At 47.2% G+C, this 21,749-nt stretch overlaps 1 protein-coding gene and 1 long non-coding RNA gene across 2 annotated transcripts; both read right to left on the bottom strand.

Annotated features, from left to right (window-relative positions):
• Window positions 1-1,568: 1,568 nt before the first annotated feature.
• On the bottom strand, window positions 1,569-12,980 carry PTMS (parathymosin). The gene is made up of 5 exons (XM_083482065.1): window positions 12,744-12,980; window positions 8,426-8,494; window positions 5,787-5,871; window positions 5,612-5,679; window positions 1,569-2,605 (listed from the first exon to the last, which is right to left on the bottom strand). Exons 1-5 carry the CDS (start codon window positions 12,789-12,791, stop codon window positions 2,555-2,557), a joined length of 321 nt encoding a protein of 106 aa, XP_083338191.1. The 5' UTR covers window positions 12,792-12,980; the 3' UTR covers window positions 1,569-2,554.
• A 4,968-nt stretch (window positions 12,981-17,948) lies between these two features.
• LOC310696519 lies at window positions 17,949-18,827 on the bottom strand. Its single transcript, XR_014520602.1, has 2 exons — window positions 18,720-18,827; window positions 17,949-18,604 (listed from the first exon to the last, which is right to left on the bottom strand). It is a non-coding gene; the product is annotated as an uncharacterized lncRNA (long non-coding RNA).
• Window positions 18,828-21,749: the final 2,922 nt, after the last annotated feature.

Genomic DNA, 21,749 nt, shown 5'->3' with positions numbered 1-21,749 from the left:
GCCATCCTGCCGCCGGTATGGGCCCCCCCAATATTTTTTATAAGTCGGCGCCCCTGCCCAGCAGCAATTGCCTGGTTGTTCACTATCAAATACAGGATGCTGAACTAGGTATTCTAGTACCTAGACACCTTCAGCTGAATGCAGCAGGGCTTTTAAGTTCTTACCTACAGCTTCTCCTTAACATTTCATAGTCTTGTGACCACCACCTTTTTTATACAGTGGTACTCGGGTTACAGAAGGGACGCAGGTGGCGCTGTGGGTTAAACCACAGAGCCTAGGACTTGCCGATCAGAAGGTCGGCGGTTCGAATCCCCACGATGGGGTGAGCTTCCGTTGCTCAGTCCCTGCTCCTGCCAACCTAGCAGTTCGAAAGCATGTCAGAGTGCAAGTAGATAAATAGGTACCGCTCCGGCGGGAAGGTAAACGGCGTTTCCATGCGCTGCTCTGGTTCGCCAGAAGCGGCTTAGTCATGCTGGCCACATGACCCAGAAGCTGTACGCCGGCTCCCTCGGCCAGTAAAGTGAGATGAGCGCCACAACCCCAGAGTCTGTCACAACTGGACCTAATGGTCAGGGGTCCCTTTACCTTTACCTCGGGTTACAGATGCTTCAGGTTACAGACTCCGCTAACCCAGAAATAGTACCTCGGGTTAAAAACTTTGCTTCAGGATTAGAATAGAAATCGTGCTCTGGCAGCGCAGCGGGAAGCCCCATTAGCTAAAGTGGTGCCTCAGGTTAAGAACAGTTTCAGGTTAAGAATGGATCTCCAGAACGAATAAAGTTCTTAACCCGAGGTACCACTGTACTTTTATCATGAGAACGGAACCTGTATTCTGCTATGCTTCATCTCTCCTTTTCATTAATTTTTTTTAGTGAGAATGGTTGAATAGTCTTGGGAACACCGGATGTTGTAGCACTAGTGGAAGGACACTGGCAAACTGGAACGTGTCCAGAGGAGGGCAACCAAAATGGTCAAAGGCCTGGAAACGATGCCTTATGAAGAACGGCTAAGGGAGCTGGGCATGTTTAGCCTGGAGAAGAGGAGGTTAAGGGGTGATATGATAGCCATGTTCAAATATATAAAAGGATGTCACATAGAGGAGGGAGAAAGGTTGTTTTCTGCTGCTCCAGAGAAGCGGACACGGAGCAATGGATCCAAACTACAAGAAAGAAGATTCCACCTAAACATTAGGAAGAACTTCCTGACAGTAAGAGCTGTTTGACAGTGGAATTTGCTGCCAAGGAGTGTGGTGGAGTCTCCTACTTTGGAGGTCTTTAAGCGGAGGCTTGACAACCATATGTCAGGAGTGCTCTGATGGTGTTTCCTGCTTGGCAGGGGGTTGGACTCGATGGCCCTTGTGGTCTCTTCCAACTCTATGATTCTATGGTGTTCCATTTCATGGGTAGGACACCCACTGCACGAGCGACAAGACCATTGTTTACCTTTTTAAAATAAATAAATCAGTTTATATTGTTGGCTACGTAAGTGTGATAGGTGAGCTGCAGTCTTCTGACTTGCACTAGAGGCAGATGTGCGTCAGAATTAACCAACACCCCAAGACACGTATGGACTGTTTGAAATCTTTTTGAAAGGTTTTTATTTACAGTGCTAAACAATATATATATTTATATTTCTCATCCTCATAATGTCTGTGCCATAGAAAATACTGCAGATGGGTCTGCGTTAATTTACAAACAAAAACAACTAAAGACCCTGAAAGGAACAAGGGAGAAATCAAAATTTGGTCCCTAATTTTTTTTTAATTTAAAAACAACCCGAAATGAGGAACACACACACTGAGTCACATTATTACTTTACACATTTAAAAACAAGCTTCACCTTCTGGAAGAAGAAAAAAAAGTCGACCAGAGCCAGCTTGTTGCCTGCCTTGTAAATTTGTACAAAAATGTATTAATAATGAAAATCTTGCCTATGTTTTACTTAAAAACACATTTAAATTGTGTATATATATGTATATATATATTTATATATTTGCCTTTTCCCAGCAATGGAAAGGGAACCAGGCGCAGGACACAGGAACAAATCACTGCCAGGTTCCCTGCCCCCTTTTTAACATCCCAGGCTCTGGACACAATTTAACATTTCAGCACCATAAAATTTCCACACCGCATTTGTGGAATTCTGTAAGGGGCCAAAGAAAAGAAGGGGGAAGGTGGGGGGGGGAGGCGGGAATTTGTCCAGGGCAGAAGAAGTTTACAGAAGATGTATCAAAAAGCAGAGGCATGTGAGGATCTCGAGTTAGGCAGCAATTTTGAGAGGGTGATTGGGAAGAAATAGGGGGGTGATGTTTCTGGATATTGGGGATATTCGAATGGGGGGGGGAGGAAGAAATCAGCAGCTGTAGGGAGCACTGTAATAATGAACAGATCTCGGGGCTAGGAAGGAGCCATCTTCAGCTTCCTCTGTCCTCGTTGGAAAGCCTTTTGTGACCCCTTCTCGTCCTCTGTGGCTGCAGCACAGAAGTGGGGGTCCACACAGGTGGAGGAAGGAAGATGGGGGGGGGACAGATAGTGGAGAAGGGGGAGGGAAGAGATCAAGCGGAAGAGCCGTTTTCTGTTTTCTTTCTCTTTGGGTCCACTTCGTCCTGTCAATAATAACAACAAAAACATGGATGCATTTAGTCATAAGCCATAAACCATGTGTCTCCAAGAGTTCAGAGAATCCTGAAAAATTCAATGCTGCCTGGTGGAACTTTTATTTCATGCACCCAGGGTTGCCGTGAGGGTAAAATAGGGAGACGAACCACGTGCGCCATCTTGAGTCTCTTGGAAGAAAGGCAGGACACAAATGTAACAGAGTTCGTTCTTAAACTGGACTGTTCTTAAACTGAGCTACCACTGTATGCTTGTGAAGTTGTTGTGCAAGTTCAGTTCCGTCCACTTTGAAGATTTCGGCAGGTATCCCACCAGGTCCACTGGCTTTCTTGTTTTTCATTTGGTTAATAGCTGTACACAACTCTCCCAGATTGGGGGATACTGCAAGCTCATCTCTAACTTGTTTTTGTGGAATTTGTGAGAGGACCTCAGCAGCTATGGGGGAGTTGCGGTTAAGGAGATGTTGGTAGTGTTCTTTCCAGTGTGCAGTGAAGAGGGAGGGAAGGGGAAACACACTTGTAGGAGGTGATAGACTATATGGGACTAGCAGAAATGACTGGCAGAATCCGAGACCAGGGAAAAGAGACGGTGGAAGAAGATTGGAAGAAATTTAAGAATTATCTTAAGAAATGCTGTAAAATTTATGAATTTTAGAATAATGTGGTTTTTAAAATCAAATGGAGTACAGCTGTAAAGATTAAGTGAAAGGAAAGTAAGGATGATAATTAGATAAAATTAAGGGTGAGGACTTGCTGAACTAAATTTTTGAAATGGGAATGCAGAAAGGGGAGGTATGAGGAGGTCGGTGAAATAAGTTTTAAGAAAATAAGGTATTGAAACTATACTTGTTCTTTTTTATGTTATTTTTGTTTGTGTTTGTGTGTATTGATATGTTTGTTATAATTTGTAAAATCTTAATAAATATTTATATTTTTTTTAAAAAGGAAACACACTTGTAGCCTGCACTGTCTGTAGCGGACTAGGTCAAAACTTGAGCTATTTGAGCTGTCTTCTGCCCCAAAACCCTAGCTTGTGGTGCAATGCAAATGCAGGGCTGAGAGTAGATGTGGAACTCTGAAGGTTATCTTCTGCAGTGTGGGCATCTCCTGTTTTATCTCTAATCACAAAGGACTCGAACGAGGCAGTAGTATTTCCCGAGCTTTGAACGTTTGCACGTTACCAGCAGCTTTGCACGTTGACACGCCAGTGTGTGCAGCACTGAGGTGCAGAGATGTGATCTGTAGGAAACTGTGCAGGGAGTTTGTGGGTGAATTGAGGATGAGGAAAAGCACTGAAGCACAGCGCAAAGCCCCCCAAATTTGGTTTCAGGGGGGTGGGTGCTTCCAGGGAGGGGCTGCTGTTCTTCCAGACAGCCAGAATTTGCCTAGACAGAACTGCTCTATAAGAATGACAGCTTTAAGACCCGGTGTCTAAGGAAGCTTGTCCACCGCCTCCCCGGCAATCATTTTTCCTAGTATGTCATGCCTTTTTAGATTGCAAGTCTGCTATCGATCTTCCCAAGCCACTCTGGGAGCCTGCTCGGCTCAAGGGTGGGGTCTAAAAGCTTCACATAAATAAATGATAGATGTGCCGTTACCTCACTTCCACCAAATGGGAGTGAGCAATTCACGTTTCACAGACGGCCGTGCCTTTGGCTTGCCGCAACATGTTTAATGGCCGACTTTGCATTACAAATTGCCTAGAGCTGTTCTGTCATCTACCTGTGAGTAGCCGCTGGGAGGGCAAGGCCTCAGCCCCAGTGGTGTAGCGTGGGTTGTCAGCACCCGGGGCAAGGCAAGTAATTTGCGCCCCCTAACCCTAACCCCAACCCCCAGATGTTGCACCCGGTGCAGCTGCCCCCCCTGCACCCCCCACGCTACGCCACTGCTCAGCCCTTAGAAGCAGCGCCCAGCTTTGACCTAGAAAAAGCCTTCAAGGACTCAGGACCACAATACCTCAAGGATGGCCTCGCCCCACATGAACCCACCCAGACCCTGCAATCATCATCTGATGCCCTGCTTTGGCTGCCTCTCCCACGAGAAGTCTGGGGGGGGGGCAACATGAGAACCAGCCTTTTCTACAGCGGTTCCCCATTCGTGGGATGTTCTCCCCAGGAAAGCTCGCCTGGTGCCTTCCTTATCTTTAGGCGCCAGGTGAAAGTGTTCCTTTTCAGCCAGGTCTTGGGCTGACTGACCATTCTATGGCCTTTTAAATCCATCCATGGGAGAGCGGGGGGTTATTGGTTTGTTTTAGTTTTATGGTGAATTTTGTGTTCTCATTTTGCATTCTTGTGTTGTGTTCAGAAGCACGCGGATTTAATAAATAAATATATAAATGGAGAGCAGAGGAAACCCGTTCTTCTCCATTTACAGTGGTACCTCGGGTTACATACGCTTCAGGTTACATACGCTTCGGGTTACAGACTCTGCTAACCCAGAAATATTACCACGGGTTAAGAACTTTGCTTCAGGATGAGAACAGAAATCGTGCTCCGGCGGCACGGCAACAGCAGGAGGCCCCATTAGCTAAAGTGGTGCTTCAGGTTAAGTACAGTCTCAGGTTAAGAACGGACCCCCGGAACAAATTAAGTACTTAACCTGAGGTACCGCTGTATTTATTCACCCCACCCCTCAGCTGCAATCATGAGCTTAACCAGCTTTGAGACATGGCCAGAGTTCTCACGCTACAGGATAAGCAGCCCTCCACCTTGGGGTGGGGTTGTTCGGGGGGGGAGATTTCCTGCCTTTATGCGTTTACACGTGGACCCCCCCCCCCCGCAACCGAACCCCGGCACAAGATGAGAGTTACGCGTTGTTCAGGGTCATCTCTTAATCCAGCTGGGTTGTGTACTTGGAACTGAGTAGTGGCACCATCTTGTTCTGTGCCTTAGGAAGCCAAGTGCTTTGAAGTGGACTTGTTCCTCATACGTCCCCTTAGTTCTTCGGCGGAACAGCACTCTCCCCCCTCCTGCCATCCTTGGCATCGTTTCTACTAACCTCTTCCTGCTTCTTCTCCGCAGATCGCTTCACTGCATGCGAATCTGGCTCCTGTTCGTTCTCCTCGTCTTGGAATTGAGGAGGGGGGGGGGGAACACACGTTAGATCACTCAACCAGCCACTGAAGGCAGCATTCATTTATAGCACAGCTCACAAGCGATTTGCTCACTCTCACCTTCATCCTCGTCCTCGTCATCATCCACATCCTCAGGATTTGCGTCTTCCTCCTCGTCCTCTTCCTCGGCTCCATTCTCATCGTCCTGTAGAATGCAAACCCACAGAAGGCAGCAGTTGTCTCAGTGTCTCGGGCACGTGTTCCGCCTTCCCAAAAGCTCATCCCCCTCTTAAATTCCGCTTTCCACAGCCCAACAAATCTGCTCAATTTATATTTATTTCATTTGCTGTCACACTGATACCCTACTCCTCTTCAGAGGAGCTCGTTGTGGCTTAAGCAACTCCCTGCGCTGTCCCCTTTACACTTTTCTCTGCCTCTCTGTTCTTTACAGAGGATGACAAGAATTCTGCTTCACTTCTGGCCATATTCGCTTCTTGCCAGTTTTCCTCACACAGCGACGGCTCTGATATTCAAAACACAGCTCTCCTCTCTGGGTGAACTTCCACGTTGGTTCTTGTCAGGGCATGGGTTTGGCTGACACTGGGATGTGCGGGTGCTCATTCAGCAAATCTGACCCTGAACAGGAGACAGCAGTATCTGCACATAACACACATGGACTCTTAGATGAGAGCCTTCTCCTAACCAAGGCTGTGCTCACCCAGCAGCTATGGAGAACAGGACCAGCAACAGCTGTGATCTTCAAATTAGATGTGATGCAGAAGATCAGTGACTGGGGTTTTCCTTGATTTTAGTCTTTCTGCAGATCTATTTTGATGATGAGGAAAGCAGTACTCTGGGAGAGGGTCTGAACCTTTTGCCAAGTCTAAACCCCCATCTCCTGAAGCTTATTAGCTCTTCGAGGGAGGGTGGGAAGTAGGGGAGAGGGAAAAGATAGGTATTTCTGTACCTATCTCCCAGAAGCAACTGCTTGGCCACAGAATGCAACATTGATTGGAGCATGGGTCTTCTCAAGCTAGGTACTAAAGCATGGCTAGGCAAACTAAGGCCCGGGGGCCAGATCTGGCCCAATTGCCTTCTAAATCTGGCCCATGGACAGTCCGGGAAACGTGTTTTTACATGAGTAGAATGTGTGCTTTTATTTAAAAATCCATCTCTGGGTTATTTGTGGGGCATAGGAATTCGTTCATTCCCCCCCAAAAAATATATATAGTCTGGCCCCCCACAGGGTCTGAGGGACAGTGGACTGGCCCCCTGCTGAAAATGTTTGCTGACCCCTGTACTAAAGAAACCGCCATCCCACATTAAGACTTATTTTTTTCATTTAGAGACTTCTTCATCTCATCTTATTGTGGTTGATGCAGAGAGCACAAGAAACTCTTGCAGTCGTGCAAACCCAGCTCATCATCTTGGGACTGACTATATAGCCACCCACTCACTGCAGTGATACACTTTGGGCTTTCAAATTTCAGCAGCGCCCTGGGCGACGCAAAAATTTGGCGCTCCCGTACCTCTCACGCTACATTCTACAGCACTGTTGTGGCACCCCTGCAGCGTGGCACCCAGGGAAGCCGGACTACCCTAAAACCGCCTTTGGTTCTTGCTCTCCCCGCCGCCCTCCACAAGAGGTATTTTTGCATCCTAGAGAAGTCAGCATGAACCCCACTTTCTAATTCTTAGCACCTAAACCTCTCCACTAGGTCTCAGAATACCTGTCTAAGGAGCAGGGTGCAGTGCTAGACAGCAGCACTGCCTGATGGCCCCACACATTCTAATTCTCTAGGGCAGCTAAGATTGCCACCTTTCCCCTCCTACCTCAGCGGAGGCTCTGCTGGATGGCAGATTCCCCCGCCCCTGCCCCCAAAATTAAGTGACCCTCCTCGCCCAGTGGATGCAGTTTCCCGGCAGATCTCCATCACAAGAAAAGCTACACTTGTTGGCATGTCTGCCCACCACAGAGTTGTCCACAGTCTTCAGGGAGCAGGGTTGATATCCTGGTGCAGCAAATAGATAGCCCTTTTCTCTTCCGCTGATTTGATGGATCAGGAGAGGAGAAAGAGCAGCTCCCCTTTCCTATCTCTGCAAGTTGGAGCCCCAAAGTGGCAGAACTTGGAAATCCTTCAATCCAACCGTATATCCTGATAGGCACTCCTTTGCCTATTCTGCTTTGCCCCAGCCTGCACCCCTAGATAATCTGTTGCCTCTAGATGGTACTAATTTTTCCAGTTTTTCTTAGGGAAAGTCTATATGGGCGTAAAAAAAATAGCACGTGTGCAGAGAGCTGCTCAGTTTGGCACTTTTGGCATCACGAAGAAGCCTCCCCTCTCTCCCCAGAAGCATTTTGCAGGTTAAAAAAATGAATAAATCTTTAAAAATGTCAGGCACCATAGGATCTTTTCAATTACAACTGTACAAATGGTGCTATAAACAAGACCGTCATGGGTGGCGCAAGATAAATGGCAAGAGGAAAGCAGCACTCAGGGCTGAGGCAACGATGTGACGAGTCAGAAGAGGCAAAACCAAAACCCTGGTGGCTCTTTTTTTTAAGCCTTTGCCTGTACACCTTGCCATGCTCTTCCATCTCTCTCTGCTTCTCAACCAAATACAGGCATAGGCAAGGGACTACAACTCCCATCATCCCTAGCTAACAGGACCAGTGGTCAAGGATGATAGGAGTTGTAGTCCCAAAACATTTGGAGGGCCGAGTTTGCCTATGCCTGACCAAATATCTGCCCAGTTACCTCTATTATCTCCTTCTTTTCTTTGCGGGCAGACTTCTCCTCGTGCTTCTCCTTCTTTTCTTTCAGGTCCTGGAAGACAGGAAGAGAAATACGTGTGCTTAATACTAGAGGGGCTGTAAAGAAGGGCTAATATGAAGAAGCAGGAATTGCGTAATAATAATAATGAAATCAGTGAAGAGGAGGGCGTGGCTCGATTACCGGCAATAGGAGAGCAGATAGCTGAATACCAAAGGCAACATGTTTAAGCCTTTCAAAAAGGAAAGGTTGATTTTAGAATTGCCCACGGCGTATCACTGAGATTAAGAGCCTTGTCACTGTGACAAATAGGGAAACCTAGGCAACGTTTTTCAAGCTATAGAAGCTTCGCAGTGGAAGACTAGCTGAAGGCTTGCCAACATTCGGTGGTCGTGGTGTGATTTAACTGTGGCCAATGACGTTTTGGTGCCCGAGACTGATAATCCAAATGGGCGCTTCCTCCCACTAATTAACATGTGTCACAATCTGCCGGCCTGCTGCCACGCGGCTCCCATTCATTCCACTGGAGCTTGTACAAAATTACTTCCAAGTCGATTATTATTACGCATGAAATCTGTCAGCCACCTCACAGCGCCTCATTTTAGGGCTGCCTATGCCCGGGGTTTGTTGTCATTTGTTTGTTTATATGCCACTATGAACATCATTAAGATCCTCCAGAGAGCATTTTTGGAAGTTAAAAATTTAGCTCTTTCTAAAAAGGAACTCTTGTTTTGTTTTTTAAAACTTCTGGGGAAGCCGTCCCATCGCAGATTGTGTTGGACTGCAATTCTCATCATCCCCTGAACAATTGCCCATGCCGGCTGAGACTGATTGGGATTTAAATTCAACACCCGATTCACCCTGCCGTTTACAGAGACTAGCATGAGATATCTAATCAGAAATGTCTACGCTGCTGGTCACTGCACTTATGATGTAGACCTGACTTTCATGGGCAACAACTTATTTGACTTTAGTTATTAATACATCTATCAGCAACCTCCCACCTGGTGTTGCTCCAGAGTGTTAAGAAACCCAGAGAATCAGCACAGCTTTTAAAGCAGTGCAGTTAAGGTTCGGTTCATCATCTTGATTCAAAATGGTGTCCAACTGTATCCAAACACAGGTGAAAACCTGCTCCTTTATCTCAGGAACCAACATGCAAAATTTGGCTATGATATCTCAAGAGGTGTCCAGATGCACAGCAAATAAGTAACTCTCTGAAATAGATAGCAGATGGTGTGGTAGTTTTTGCTTGGCTATTGACTGTTTATAGGTAAGAACAGCAGTGTGTTTATGCAGTCTGTTCCCTCTAAGTGTTCCAATATTTCATATTTATCTCCAAAATTCTTCTGACAGAGCTTTGTAAGATAGGATAAGCCAATATTATCTGCTTGTTGTGGCTGAAGAGTTGTATCTGAGAGAAGAGTGGTTTTGTTCTTGGGTGAAACGAGATAAGAACTTGGGGCCTTAATTACTATACTACACTAAGCTGCTTTCTTTAAAACACACACGTGGGGGAATGTGCAATTTAACATACTGAAACATCATCCCATTAGTTATTTGTGCAGATAACAAGCAAGAAACTTACATACTAGGTTTAAAATAGGATTGCTAAACATGCACCGCCCTCCGAGAAAGGAGACTAGGCAAAGACAGTAGGACATAAGGCAGGGAACGTATCCCAGGGTTACTCTAGAATTTTTATTTTGCTCTCCGTAAAGGGTTTTATAGGGTGGAAATGTGCACCTTTTTGCACACTTTTTGATTTGTGCCAACACTGGGTCCTTGCACCAGTTCCGGTGAAAACCCAGCTATGCGCTAAAACAACTTCACCTTTGCGCAGGACTACAAAGTAGAAAAAACCTTAATTAGATGGTGTGAGAGAGGTAAGCCTTTGTAAGGAGGCAATCCCTGGTAAGAAACGTTGCCATATAGGACAGATGATCCCATAAATGTTCCACTAGAGGGCATAATACGCTTTCAAAACTCAGGCATGAGGCTTCTAAAACCTGCTACTGGCGAAGATGGAACACTGGCCTAGATATGAGGTAGTCTAACCCAGAATGATCATTTCAGGGTCAAGGCAGCATCTGAGATTTCCATAGCTAATCCTCTAACCAGAACCATTTTTCTATGCATTCAGAATCAAAAGTAGCTTCTTCCATTCGCACACAGACAAACGGCAAACATTTTCCATGGCCACTCCCAAAGCCTGGGGCATAATGAATAGTAACTGACAGGGGTTCTGGGGTTTCTCTTATAAAAACAGGCAGATTTTCCTCCCGCTGGTCATTTTCTGAACTCGCAGCTGAAAGGGTTGTGTTCTTAGGAATGGTATGTAAGGACAATAGCCCATAAAAGCTTCCATAAGTGAGGTAGCATGCAAGACCCGTCACTGACCATCTCACAGGGCCATCATTTGTATGATGTAAAACAACAACAAAACTGGCTGAAGTGTTGTGATCCAACCACTGCTACCAAAGATAAGGTGAACCGGGGAACAAGGCGCCCGAAGGCTTTGTTTCTGCAAAGATTGCACACAATTAAATACCTGGTTTTGTAGGTTAACTAAAATCTGGGGAAAGGCTGTCCTGTCTTGTGTGGAAGACTATTTTCAAAGCTGCGGAACTGACTATCTTTAGCTTTCTCATGCAAATCGAGAAAGAGATGTACAGCACTGTAGAAGCAAGTCTGAGCAGCATGTAACTTTGATTTATGCCCATGTCCCTGGCTGCCCTTAAGGTTGTTTTAATCAATTACTATCCCTACAGTGCAGGAGAGGTGACTGCCTAACTATCAAAAAATATTGTGCAAGTCCCAATCCCTGGAACACAGTTTGAGTACTGTTTGCCTTTCCCTTTTATCTTTTTCTCCCTCTTTTCTGGCAGGCCAGAGAATCCTATGCCCTGGTATGCCCTGCAGTGAAATTGCATGTTTACTCAGAATTACTGCCAGGTACACGTGCGTAGGATTGCAGCTTTACACGTTCCTGCTTCCATTCTCCTACAACGGAGCGAAGAAGCTGGACGGAGACCTATTAATGGCATGGCGGCACTGAATTCCTACTGCCTCCCTCGTTTAATCTTTCCCTTCTCTCCCCACCCCCTCCTTCAATTAACGTTTCCAATCCTGCATTCGTAAATATACCAGGAGCAAATCCCACGCGGCGCTAACCGCCCCCCCTCCTCTTAGGGAGTCACGTGTCTTCCCGAGGGTTGTGTTGTCTTACTCTTCGGGGTGACCTTGCCCCGCAACCTACTTTCCCGCTTCACCCGCAGCAGGCAGCCTTCTTGCAAGACCCAAGCTACAGTTCCCACGACGCGGAGTAACGCGTGTCTCCGCAGTTTGCGCGCACATGGAGGCAAAACAAAGTCAGGAACGCCAAAGCAAGCGAAGACATAAGGTCCGATGCCTTCGCAGACAAGAAACATGGTTGCGGGGAAAGCGACCCATATGTTGGCAAGCAGGCAGGCAGGCGCACGCACATCCCGGCGCGCGCGCGCTCTTTAATTGCCTTCCATCTTTTCCTGGCTTTGTGCTGCGCGTCTCCGCTTCACTGTTTTTGTTTCCTAATAAAGCGAAACGGTTTAGGCGTCTGGTTTCGTGGTCCGCCGGATGGGAGGTTCGGCGTCCTTGTTTAAAACTGTGCCCCCCCTTCTTAACACTAAGGGATCACCCACCCAACCCAGGTGGGCGCATGGTTTGAAAGGTGACCGCCCCCTCCTCCCCGCCCGGTCTCCATGATGATTAATGGCACTAGGATGAAAAGAAAAGCTCTCCGCCTTTGGCACAGCTAGGGGCACCCAACTGACACGTGCATTCTTCCCCGGTTCTCACAAACCCTAGAGACTTTGGGCAGAAAGCAAACGCGCCCCAGCCAGCCAAGCGCACCGTGTTGGCCGCGAAGGTGACGGACACGAGAGCGCAATGCCCGCACGCCGCTCTCTGCCCGTCTAAGGGCGTGCGTTTTCTTTTCCTGACCCGAATCCCAGCCGACAGCTCGTTTGCAAGGGGACCAGGAAAAAAGGGAAAGCGGGTCGTTCGAGAGACGCGTGGAAAGGCGTCGTCGGAATAAAGGCGGGCGCGGGGGCGCGGGGAGCAAGGCGCACGCCCGCCACCCTCCTCGAGTCTTCTCTTCCCTCCGTAACTGTTTCCCCACAACCAGCTTGCGCCCTCTCTGCCCTCGATCCCGAGCGCACCAGGGCAAGGGCGAGCTCCGCCACCAGCACCTATCCGCCTGCTTCGTTGCAATCGAGCATTGGGCGCCCTTGCCCCGGGGTCTGGATCCCAGCTTGGTCCTCACCTTGGCCCCCAGCTCCACCGGAGCCTCCTCGGCGGGCTTCTCCGACATCCTGGAAAGCGGGAGCGGAACAAAACAAAAGGAGCAAGGCGAGAAAGAGAGAGGGCGCGCGGGAGAGGCGCTTGGCCGGAGGGACCAGGTGCAGCTCGGGTTAAGCTCTCGGGAAGCCGACGGGCACTTCTCGGCTCGCCCCGGCGCCACAGCCACAGGGTTCTCCGCTGCCGCGATGAGGCTGTGCCAGAAAAAGGGATTTATACGGCGCTCGGCGGCGAGGGAGGGACCTGCGCAAAGGGAGGGGAGGCTGGGAGGGATGAGCGGGAAGGAGGGAGGGCTGGATGGAAGAGCGAAGGCGCGAGCAGGGCTGCCCAGCAGCAGCCAGGAGGAGGAGGAGGAGGAATATAAATGGCCCGGCAAGAGGGGACAACGCTGCGCTTTGCGAAACAAAAGAAAACAAAACCATTAACTGCGGAAGGAGGGTTAGGGGGGCTTGCGTGGTCCTGGAGGCCGGGAACCCCAGCCAGAGCTATGCCCTTGGGGAAGCTTCCCTTCCGCGCTTTGTCTTCGGCTCCTTTGTTCGAGTCGCGCTCTCCTCTCCTGCGCCGCGCGCCCTTCGCAAGACCGCGCGTGCCCTTTGTCCTGCCCCGTGTGAACGGAGCCAGGATAACTAGAACCTAAATCGCCAGCTGCTGGCTCCGTTGGGTCAGGCACGGCTGCAAGGGATCTGCTGTCTGCGTAGTTGCAAGGCTTGAGATAGCTGCCTTTAGCCACCCCCGACTGTGGCAGAAAGCAGGGACCGAGTAGAGTTGTGCCCCACAGTTGGAATCCGATCCAGAACCCCGGGTTTCCTGTTGTGGTGGAAACATCTCCAGGTTATACCCAGGACTCCTCGCATTCCAGTGAATTCTGGAGTAAAGACGGTATCGTTCAGCCCAGGCCATGCTGTGCCCTGGGAGTGCGTATCATTCTGTGGTTCTCTGCCCATGTCCAGAGTGGTCTGGAGAATCCTCTCCAGATTCCATACCATTTGGCACAGGACGGATTCATCCTTTTTCATTCCCCCTTGATAGAAACTTGACAAGGGGTAACCAAGCCCTGTGAGTCACCTTCCCTCTCCCAATTCATTCACCTGTGAAAAAATCAGCTACATGCATGTGAGAAGCAGTCCCAAGAGACTTGCACTACTTGGAACAAACTAAGGCATCCAGAGAAAAGGAATGGGGGTGTTTTACCAAGTCTCTCCCCCCCCCCCAGTCCCCTGCCTGTAAACTTGAACTGGGCAATTAATTTTTGAGGAAACATGAACCCCCTGCTTACCTGATCACCTGTCCTCTTCCAGTGTTCCCCTTTGCCAACACCATATAACACACTTCTTCATTCATTCTGTTCACAAGAATCACATTTTGCCTAAGAAAATTCCCCTGAACTAGAGTAAATTTCCTCTGAATCACGGATGTACTGACTCAGGGTTATCTTCACAGTCACATTTTATTTATTTATTGAAAACCTTCCCTTTAACAGGTTCTCAAGGTGGCTTACAAGACTTTACGGCAAAACAAAAGCATTGAAACACTAGTATAAAAGCAGTCAGCGGAATTAAAAGCAAACACCAACAGCAAAGAAACAAAACACAGAGAGTGAAAAAGCCTGGGAAAAGGAAAAGGCCTTTGCCAGTGCCAAAATGACATCAAGGTAGGTGCCATGTAAACCTCCTTGTGGAGAGCATACCATAGTTGAGATGCCACCATCAGATAGTCAGCAACCTTTCCCCTGTAGCCACCTGTCATACCTCAGATGGAGGGGAACCCAAAGATAGACCTCTGCTGAAGCTCTCATTGTATGGGTGGATGAGCAGGGACAAGTGGAGACCAGCAGTCTTTCAGGCATCCTGGTCTGAAGCCATAAAGGCTTTTAAAGGTCAAAATCCACACACTGAACTGAGCCCAGACACAGACTGAAAGCCAGCTAAGTTGGTGAAGCATAGGAGTAATGGGATCACAATGCCTAGATTCAGTTAATAGACTCTCAGTTGTACTTTGAACTAATGGAAGCTTCTGAACTGCGTTGTAAGGCATCCCTATATACATTGCATTACAGTACAGTGGTACCTCGGGTTACGAGCTTAATTCGTTCCGGAGGTCCATTCTTAACCCGAAACCGTTCTTAACCTGAGGTACCACTTTAGCTAATGGGGCCTCCCACTGCTGCCTCGCCACTGCCACGCGATTTCCGTTCTCGTCCTGGGGCAAAGTTCTCAACTCGAGGTACTACTTCTGGGTTAGCGGAGTTTGTAACCCAAAGTGTTTGTAACCTGGAGAATTTGTAACCAGAGCTACCACTGTAGTATAATTTGGAAGTTACCAAGATATGGATCACAGAGACCAAGGTCTAGATACAGTTGTGGCTGGTGCACCAGTCTGAACTGGTATAACATGCTCAGCACCACAGAGGCAAACTATGCCTCAGGTGGCAACGATGGATCAGTAGGCAATCCCTCTTCAAGGGGTTGCACTCCAGCACAGGGTGAACATAAGCAACATGGGGAGATGAATCATCTCCATCCTGTCTTGTCTAGGCTGAGCTTCATGTTCTTTGCCTTCACCCAGTTAATTACTGAACCCATCTAGTCCTGGTTTATCACCATCATCACTTAATATGAGTTCGGTGAAAAAGAGAAATAGAGCTGTCATCTGCATATAGATACAATTAATTTCAACTTCCCTGATGATGACCTCACTCAGTAGTTTCATTTGTATGGAGGACAAAGATGTCAGGAAGTCAACCAGGGGTTCCCCCTGCACCACCTTCTGAAATTGGCTGCCCAAGTAGGTGTGCACACTTTACTGTGCAAAAGAACCCCCCTTTTTTCTTTCCCTATTTCAAGCCTTGCTCTCTTCTATCATATCTCCACAGCACAGATGGGAAGAGAACAGTAAGTAGGCAAATCGCTCCTTTGAATTAAGTGGCATTGATTAACACCCCCCTCCCCCAATGAATATTTCTGTTCTTCCTTCTGCATCTTCCAATATCTGAAAGACAAATATGGATTGGCTGCTATTGTGAAGTAGGGCACATTCCATTACAGTGGTACCTCAGGTTAAGTACTTAATTCGTTCTGGAGGTCCGTTCTTAACCTGAAACTGTTCTTAACCTGAAGCACCACTTTAGCTAATGGGGCCTCCTGCTGCCGCCGCGCCACCGGAGCACGATTTCTGCTCTCATCCTGAAGCAAAGCTCTTAACCTGAAGCACTATTTCTGGGTTAGCGGAGTCTGTAACCTGAAGCGTCTGTAACCTGAAGCATATGTAACCAGAGGTACCACTGTATTTAATTGGTCCAAATGTCTTGCAGCATGACATGCTTCCTAAGGAAGCATAAGTAGTCCACTTGTTGAGCACATCTGGCCCCTCACAGCACACACTTTGTGGTAACAACATGGCTGCTCAGTTTGGTACTAAGGAGGCAAGGCACAAGCCTTTCTTCTATCTGTGTCTTCTTCACTGTCTTCTATCTGGCTTCTTCACTTGAGAGAATGTAACAAATCCTTTTGACTCTTTCCTGTTATTTCTGCCAACTGGATCATTACGTTCATTCGGCCTAAATCCTTTTTTTTTTAGCTAGAAAAGTGGAAGTTTCAGCACAGAAACCCAAGAGTTGTGCAGCTGAAATAATGCAGTTTCCAGTCTTCAACTACCCCCATTCAACTACCCCCATTTGTGTGTAGCATGTGCCACAAGCAGAGGATTAATCAAGGCACAGCTTGTCATATGTATTCCTATTCTGAAAGAGGAATATATGTTTTTAAACAAAGCTGGTCTTCCAGAATGGAATAAAACCGCCACAATGCAGTGTGCACAATTCCCAACTTAAGAGAGCGTATCCAGATAAACACAATTGCTGATATTGACGACTACTAGGAGGTCCAGCAGAATCAACAAGGTCCTGCTCCTTCTGTTTTCTGGTGTAGGCCATCTATCAGGATGGCCAAGACAGTTGCTGCATCAAATGTAGGCCTAAAGTCCAACTGAAATGGATCCTGATAATTGGTCTCATCCAAGAAGTAATGAAGTTGGCACAGCCACCACTCGCTCAAAGCACTTTACTCAGAAAGTGGCAAATAGTGGTTCTAACAGCAACCACACATATGCTTCCTTCAAACAACTTTGATGACCTTGGAACAGTTTTGTCTTGAGATGTAGAAAGAGTGCTGTCTGGTAGAGCTCTGAGGGTTCCTTAACACCTTCCAGTGGCAGACCTTGGCTGCTCCAATTTCAGTGGTGTCCTGTGCAACACCAAAATCCAGTGCCCCCTGCCTCTTGCCTTCCATTGGACTTAATAGCTGTGGTGCCTGCTGCAGCACTCCAGAAGCTCTGCGCCCAGTGCAACTGAACCAGTTGTGCTCTCCTAGATCTGTATCTGCAGCATCTGCTGGCTCACAATAAAGATGATCCAGGGTCACTCAGAAAAACTCTGCTGGGAACACAATGATGGCCAGGAGCATTCTAATATTTCCAACCACTCCTGCAGAAGAAAGTAGGTGCTGGATCTGTAAACCTCAACAGGAACTGATCTGACCATGGTGAGATTCATATCCTCAGCTATGATCCTAGCACCTATCTCCTACCCTGGAAATGCCTTCAAAAGCTGGTGCCACATGTCCAAAGTACTGGAGCTTTCCCAGTTGACAGCTAGAAGTTAGTTTCTCTGCTCCTGGATAGCTCTTGTTCTTCCATCAGCAACTGGGGAACAGGCGCTGTGTAGAAAATTTCTCTCATTGCTCCTCTGCTGGTCCAGCTGCCTTTTCCATCTTCTTGGGAAACACTCAGTATCTGGAACTACCTTGGCCTTTGGTAAAAATCAAGTAAAAAAGTCCTCCTTTTATCAGGAAAGCCACAGAAAAAATATATCCAATTAATATCCGATAACATAAATCCAAAATTATATCCATTGCTTTTAAAATGTTCAACCCAGAACCAGTTTTATTCTTGCCTTCATTCATAACTCCATGAGCTGCTACTCTTCAAAACAGGATCCAGAGCATGTGGTCCCACAACCCTGTCAACTAGCTTTTCTATCGGTGCCCTCACAATTAAAGCCAAATACTGTGAGGCAATTACCTTAGAATAGCATGCTAATTTTTATTGTGGGAATCTTTTGTCAGTTGACTTGAGAGCCTCCCAGGAATAAAAAGCAGGATATAAGCCTTCAAAATAAATAAATCCCATTTATTCTTGCACACAAAAAGTTGCCACAAATAATAGGTTAAAACATATTCATTCTTTGTAAATTTTCCAATTGGTCTTCTAGCTTGTGATTGATCGCTGCAGAAAACACTCATAGGGCTGGGTAATAGTACGACAGGAGCCATCATGAGATGCTGAGCACTTCATTTAAATAGGGGCCTTTAACAGACTTTAAAATTTAAATATAATAATGGGATGGTAAGATATGTGTATTTTTAACAAAACAAAAAAGTGCTTATGTTCAATAGGCTTTGAAATGCAGAACAGGCAAATTCTGTGGAATCTTTTATGTTTTGCGCTTTGAATAAGAGCTGGGTAGCAAAATTGGGGCAAGCGCCTACAGTAATGGCCTGTGTGTGTGTGTGTGTGTGTGTGTGTGTGTGAAGCAAGCTTTATCAAATTTGTATGGACTGATTTTTTGCAATGTGTTTCTAGGTTCCTAAATTGCAGAGATCGCGGCTGCTACCCTGTGCCATTACTTGGGGGGCAGCGGGTGTCACTTCTGAGCAGCCATCCTGCTGTTCGTTGAGGCAGCAAGCCTGTGTTTCCAGGGTAGAACACTTCATACTTCCTGTGTAGCTGAGCGCTCCGCCATGCCACACGTAAACAAGATCCTTCTGAATACTGGAAGAAGAAATCAAGAAAACGGCATGTCAAGAATTGAGTTCCTGTCAAACCTTCCCGTTAACACCTATTCCACCTCCCCCCAGTTTAGGTGTATTAAAAGCAGAGACATCACCTTGCCAACAAAGGTCCGTATAGTAAAAGCTATGGTTTTCCCAGTACAGTGGTACCTCGGGTTAAGTACTTAATTCGTTCTGGAGGTCTGTTCTTAATCTGAAACTGTTCTTAACCTGAAGCACCACTTTAGCCAATGGGGCCTCCTGCTGCCGCTGCACCGCCAGAGCACGATTTCTGTTCTCATCCTGAAGCAAAGTTCTTAACCTGAAGCACTATTTCTGGGTTAGCGGAGTCTGTAACCTGAAGCGTATGGAACCCGAGGTACCACTGTAGTGATGTATGGAAGCGAGAGCTGGACCATCAAGAAGGCTGATCGCCGAAGAATGGATGCTTTTGAATTATGGTGCTGGAGGAGACTCTTGAGAGTCCCATGGACTGCAAGAAAATCAAACCTCTCCATTCTTAAGGAAATCAGCCCTGAGTGCTCACTGGAAGGACAGATCCTGAAGCTGAGACTCCAATACTTTGGCCACCTCATGAGAAGAGAAGACTCCCTGGAAAAGACCCTGATGTTGGGAAAGATGGAGGGCACAAGGAGAAGGGGACGACACAGGACGAGATGGTGGGACAGTGTTCTCGAAGCTACAAACATGAGTTTGACTAAACTGCGGGAGGCAGTGGAAGACAGGAGGGCCTGGCGTGCTCTGGTCCAGGGGGTCACGAAGAGTCGGACACGATTAAACATTCTCATGGACACGCGAGTCCACACCCGCGATCCTTCTATAGCGAGGATCAAGGGTCTTTTGTCTTTCCTCCTCCTCCTCCTCGTGGCATTTATTACCACGACCTTTATGGTACTGAAGCACCGAGTGATCTCGCTCGGGAAAGACAACGCAGCTCGAGCGCGAACAAGATGGCGAGGAGCTATTAGTCTGGAGCCGGAGCCTCGCGCAGGTGCCCTCCCACTCCTGCTTTCCCCTGACTGGAATTTTCCACTCCAGCTGCCTTCGCTCGCAGCCCGCCTCCCTCCCGTCTTGTCCACACCCAGTTCCAGAATAATTCCCGGCTTCGCACATTTTATTCCCTCAGAACTCCTCCCCAGCCCGATATATTAATACGGGGCGGGGCTAATTCGCTTGTCCGCGCGAAGCAAACCACGGGAGGGGGGAGGGAGAAGACGGTTTTGTGTGTGTTGTGTTGTGTGTGTTTTGTGTTGCGTTGTGTTTTGTGTGTGTGTTTTTTGTCGTTGTTTTCCTCCTCCCTCCCTTTTCCCGCGCTCTAATCGGGAGCTCAGGGAGCTCGTGTGGTTGAAAGACGGAGACGCAGCGCTTTTTTGCTCCCCTTATAAGGAGAGGACAGGGACGGGGACTGCGATTGGCTGATTCAAATGAGCAGGAGGCTTAGCAACAGGCTTCGTATTGGCTGCCGGGCGGGGAAGGAAAGGAGGGGGAGGGAGAACCCACAGCGCCCCGCGCGATGGAAGAAATGGAGGGAATGGGAATGAGGCCATGGGGGAGGGAGCTGGGTTTGGGGCGACAGTTTCCGTGGCAACAAACGGGAGGATTTCGCTTCCCGAAAGCCGTGGGGTGGAATGTCCCCCGGAGGGGTGGGAATGAGGGGAGCGGGTCTTCCCATCGTGGCTTGAAGGAGGGGAGGCGCAATTGAGCTTGGTGGTTACCTCAGAATATTATTTCAGAAGCAAAACTAGCCTGATAACACATTTGAAAGATAGGCAGCCGTGTTGGTCTGCCATAGTCAAAATAAAAAAATTCCTTCCAGTAGCACCTTAAAAACCAAGAACTCATACCAAGAACTAACTTAGTTGGTCTTTAAGGTGCTACTGGAAGGAATTTTTTTATTTTGACATTTGAAAGACGAGAAGAAGAAAAGTACACCTGAGAGACTTCTATTTGGTGCATCTATAGGACCATAATTCCCTCTTATTAAAAGCACCAGAATAGTTTCAGCTTTCAATAATACACAGTTTGCACAATCCCTAACCATATTACTAGTATTGCACTGGCCTTAGGTGAGCATTAACCACTCCCCTCATGAAAGGTTGCCATGGAAGAGAAGCCCTCAGGCAGATAGGAAAGATGCCTGGAATGTTGTGTGTGTTTGGCAGCTAACAAATCATTTATTTATATGTGTTAATGGATGCATAATATATCTGTGTTATTAATTATGTTTGTGTGTGTTGCTATTTCATATATAACAAAAAAAAGAATAGTGTCTGCAGCAACACAAAAACACAGATCAGAGAAACACCTAGCGACAGATCCCATCAAAACTCAAGGGAATTCTGGAATCTTTCTGGAAAAGTAAAACTAGTGTCTGAACACAAACAGGGAAGTGGGGTGGGGTGTCTGAAACCAACTTTTGAAAGGTGGGAGCTATTATGGGTTATATTATAATTCACATACTGAGGGGATCCAGATAAGAGCTTCTAAGGAATGGGTTTATGTGAGAAAAAGCAGTCCTACTCATATCCAGTTAGGGCTTTTAGAAGTTTAACTCCAGCACTTTGAACTGGGCTCAGAAACCAGCTGAGAGCCAATGAAGTATTAAAATTGGCATAATATGACCCCTGCAACCTGCCCCATTCAACCATCTAGCAGCTGCATTTCGAACCAGTTGTAGTTTCCAAGTTCATTTTGAAGGCAGCTCACATAAAGTGCTTAGATTAGCACTGTCCCAATATGTCAGGTCAAGCAGTGTGGACAGAACAGGCTGGTATGAAATAACAGAAAAACATGGTATTCCAGGAAATGTTTTCATATCAATAAGGAAATGCAGGCAGACCGTGTAATACATGTTCATCACCGTTCATGAGTACCATTAAAGCACAAAGCTGCCATAGCTTTTAATGTTTTGATAGGCACTTTATTAAATAGAACCTCAGGTTAGTTAGTACAAGACAGAAAGGGGCAGACATCCACTGGAAGGAGATTTTGCAAATTGGCAATCCCCTTACATTCCACCTTTTCTTTTCTTGACTGATTCCATTAAATCTCTTATTTCAACTCTGGCTGCAAATGGTGTTGCAAATTAAGGGCCCCTCAAGATGTGCCTTTTTATGGTGCATTCA

This window comes from Podarcis liolepis (genome assembly GCF_965112155.1).
Source record: "Podarcis liolepis genome assembly, chromosome: 17".
Classification (NCBI taxonomy): Eukaryota; Metazoa; Chordata; class Lepidosauria; order Squamata; family Lacertidae; genus Podarcis; species Podarcis liolepis.
This window is presented reverse-complemented; position numbering and strand designations above follow the sequence as displayed.

Bases quoted from the DNA above. Each gene is read 5' to 3' on its own strand.
- PTMS (XM_083482065.1), bottom strand. From the start codon at position 12,791: ATGTCGGAGAAGCCCGCCGAGGAGGCTCCGGTGGAGCTGGGGGCCAAG. The intron at 5,872-8,425 runs GTAACTGGGCAG...TGCATTCTACAG, and splicing joins AAAAGAAGGAGATAATAGAG to GACGATGAGAATGGAGCCGA. The intron at 5,680-5,786 runs GTGAGAGTGAGC...CTCAATTCCAAG, and splicing joins TGACGAGGACGAGGATGAAG to ACGAGGAGAACGAACAGGAG.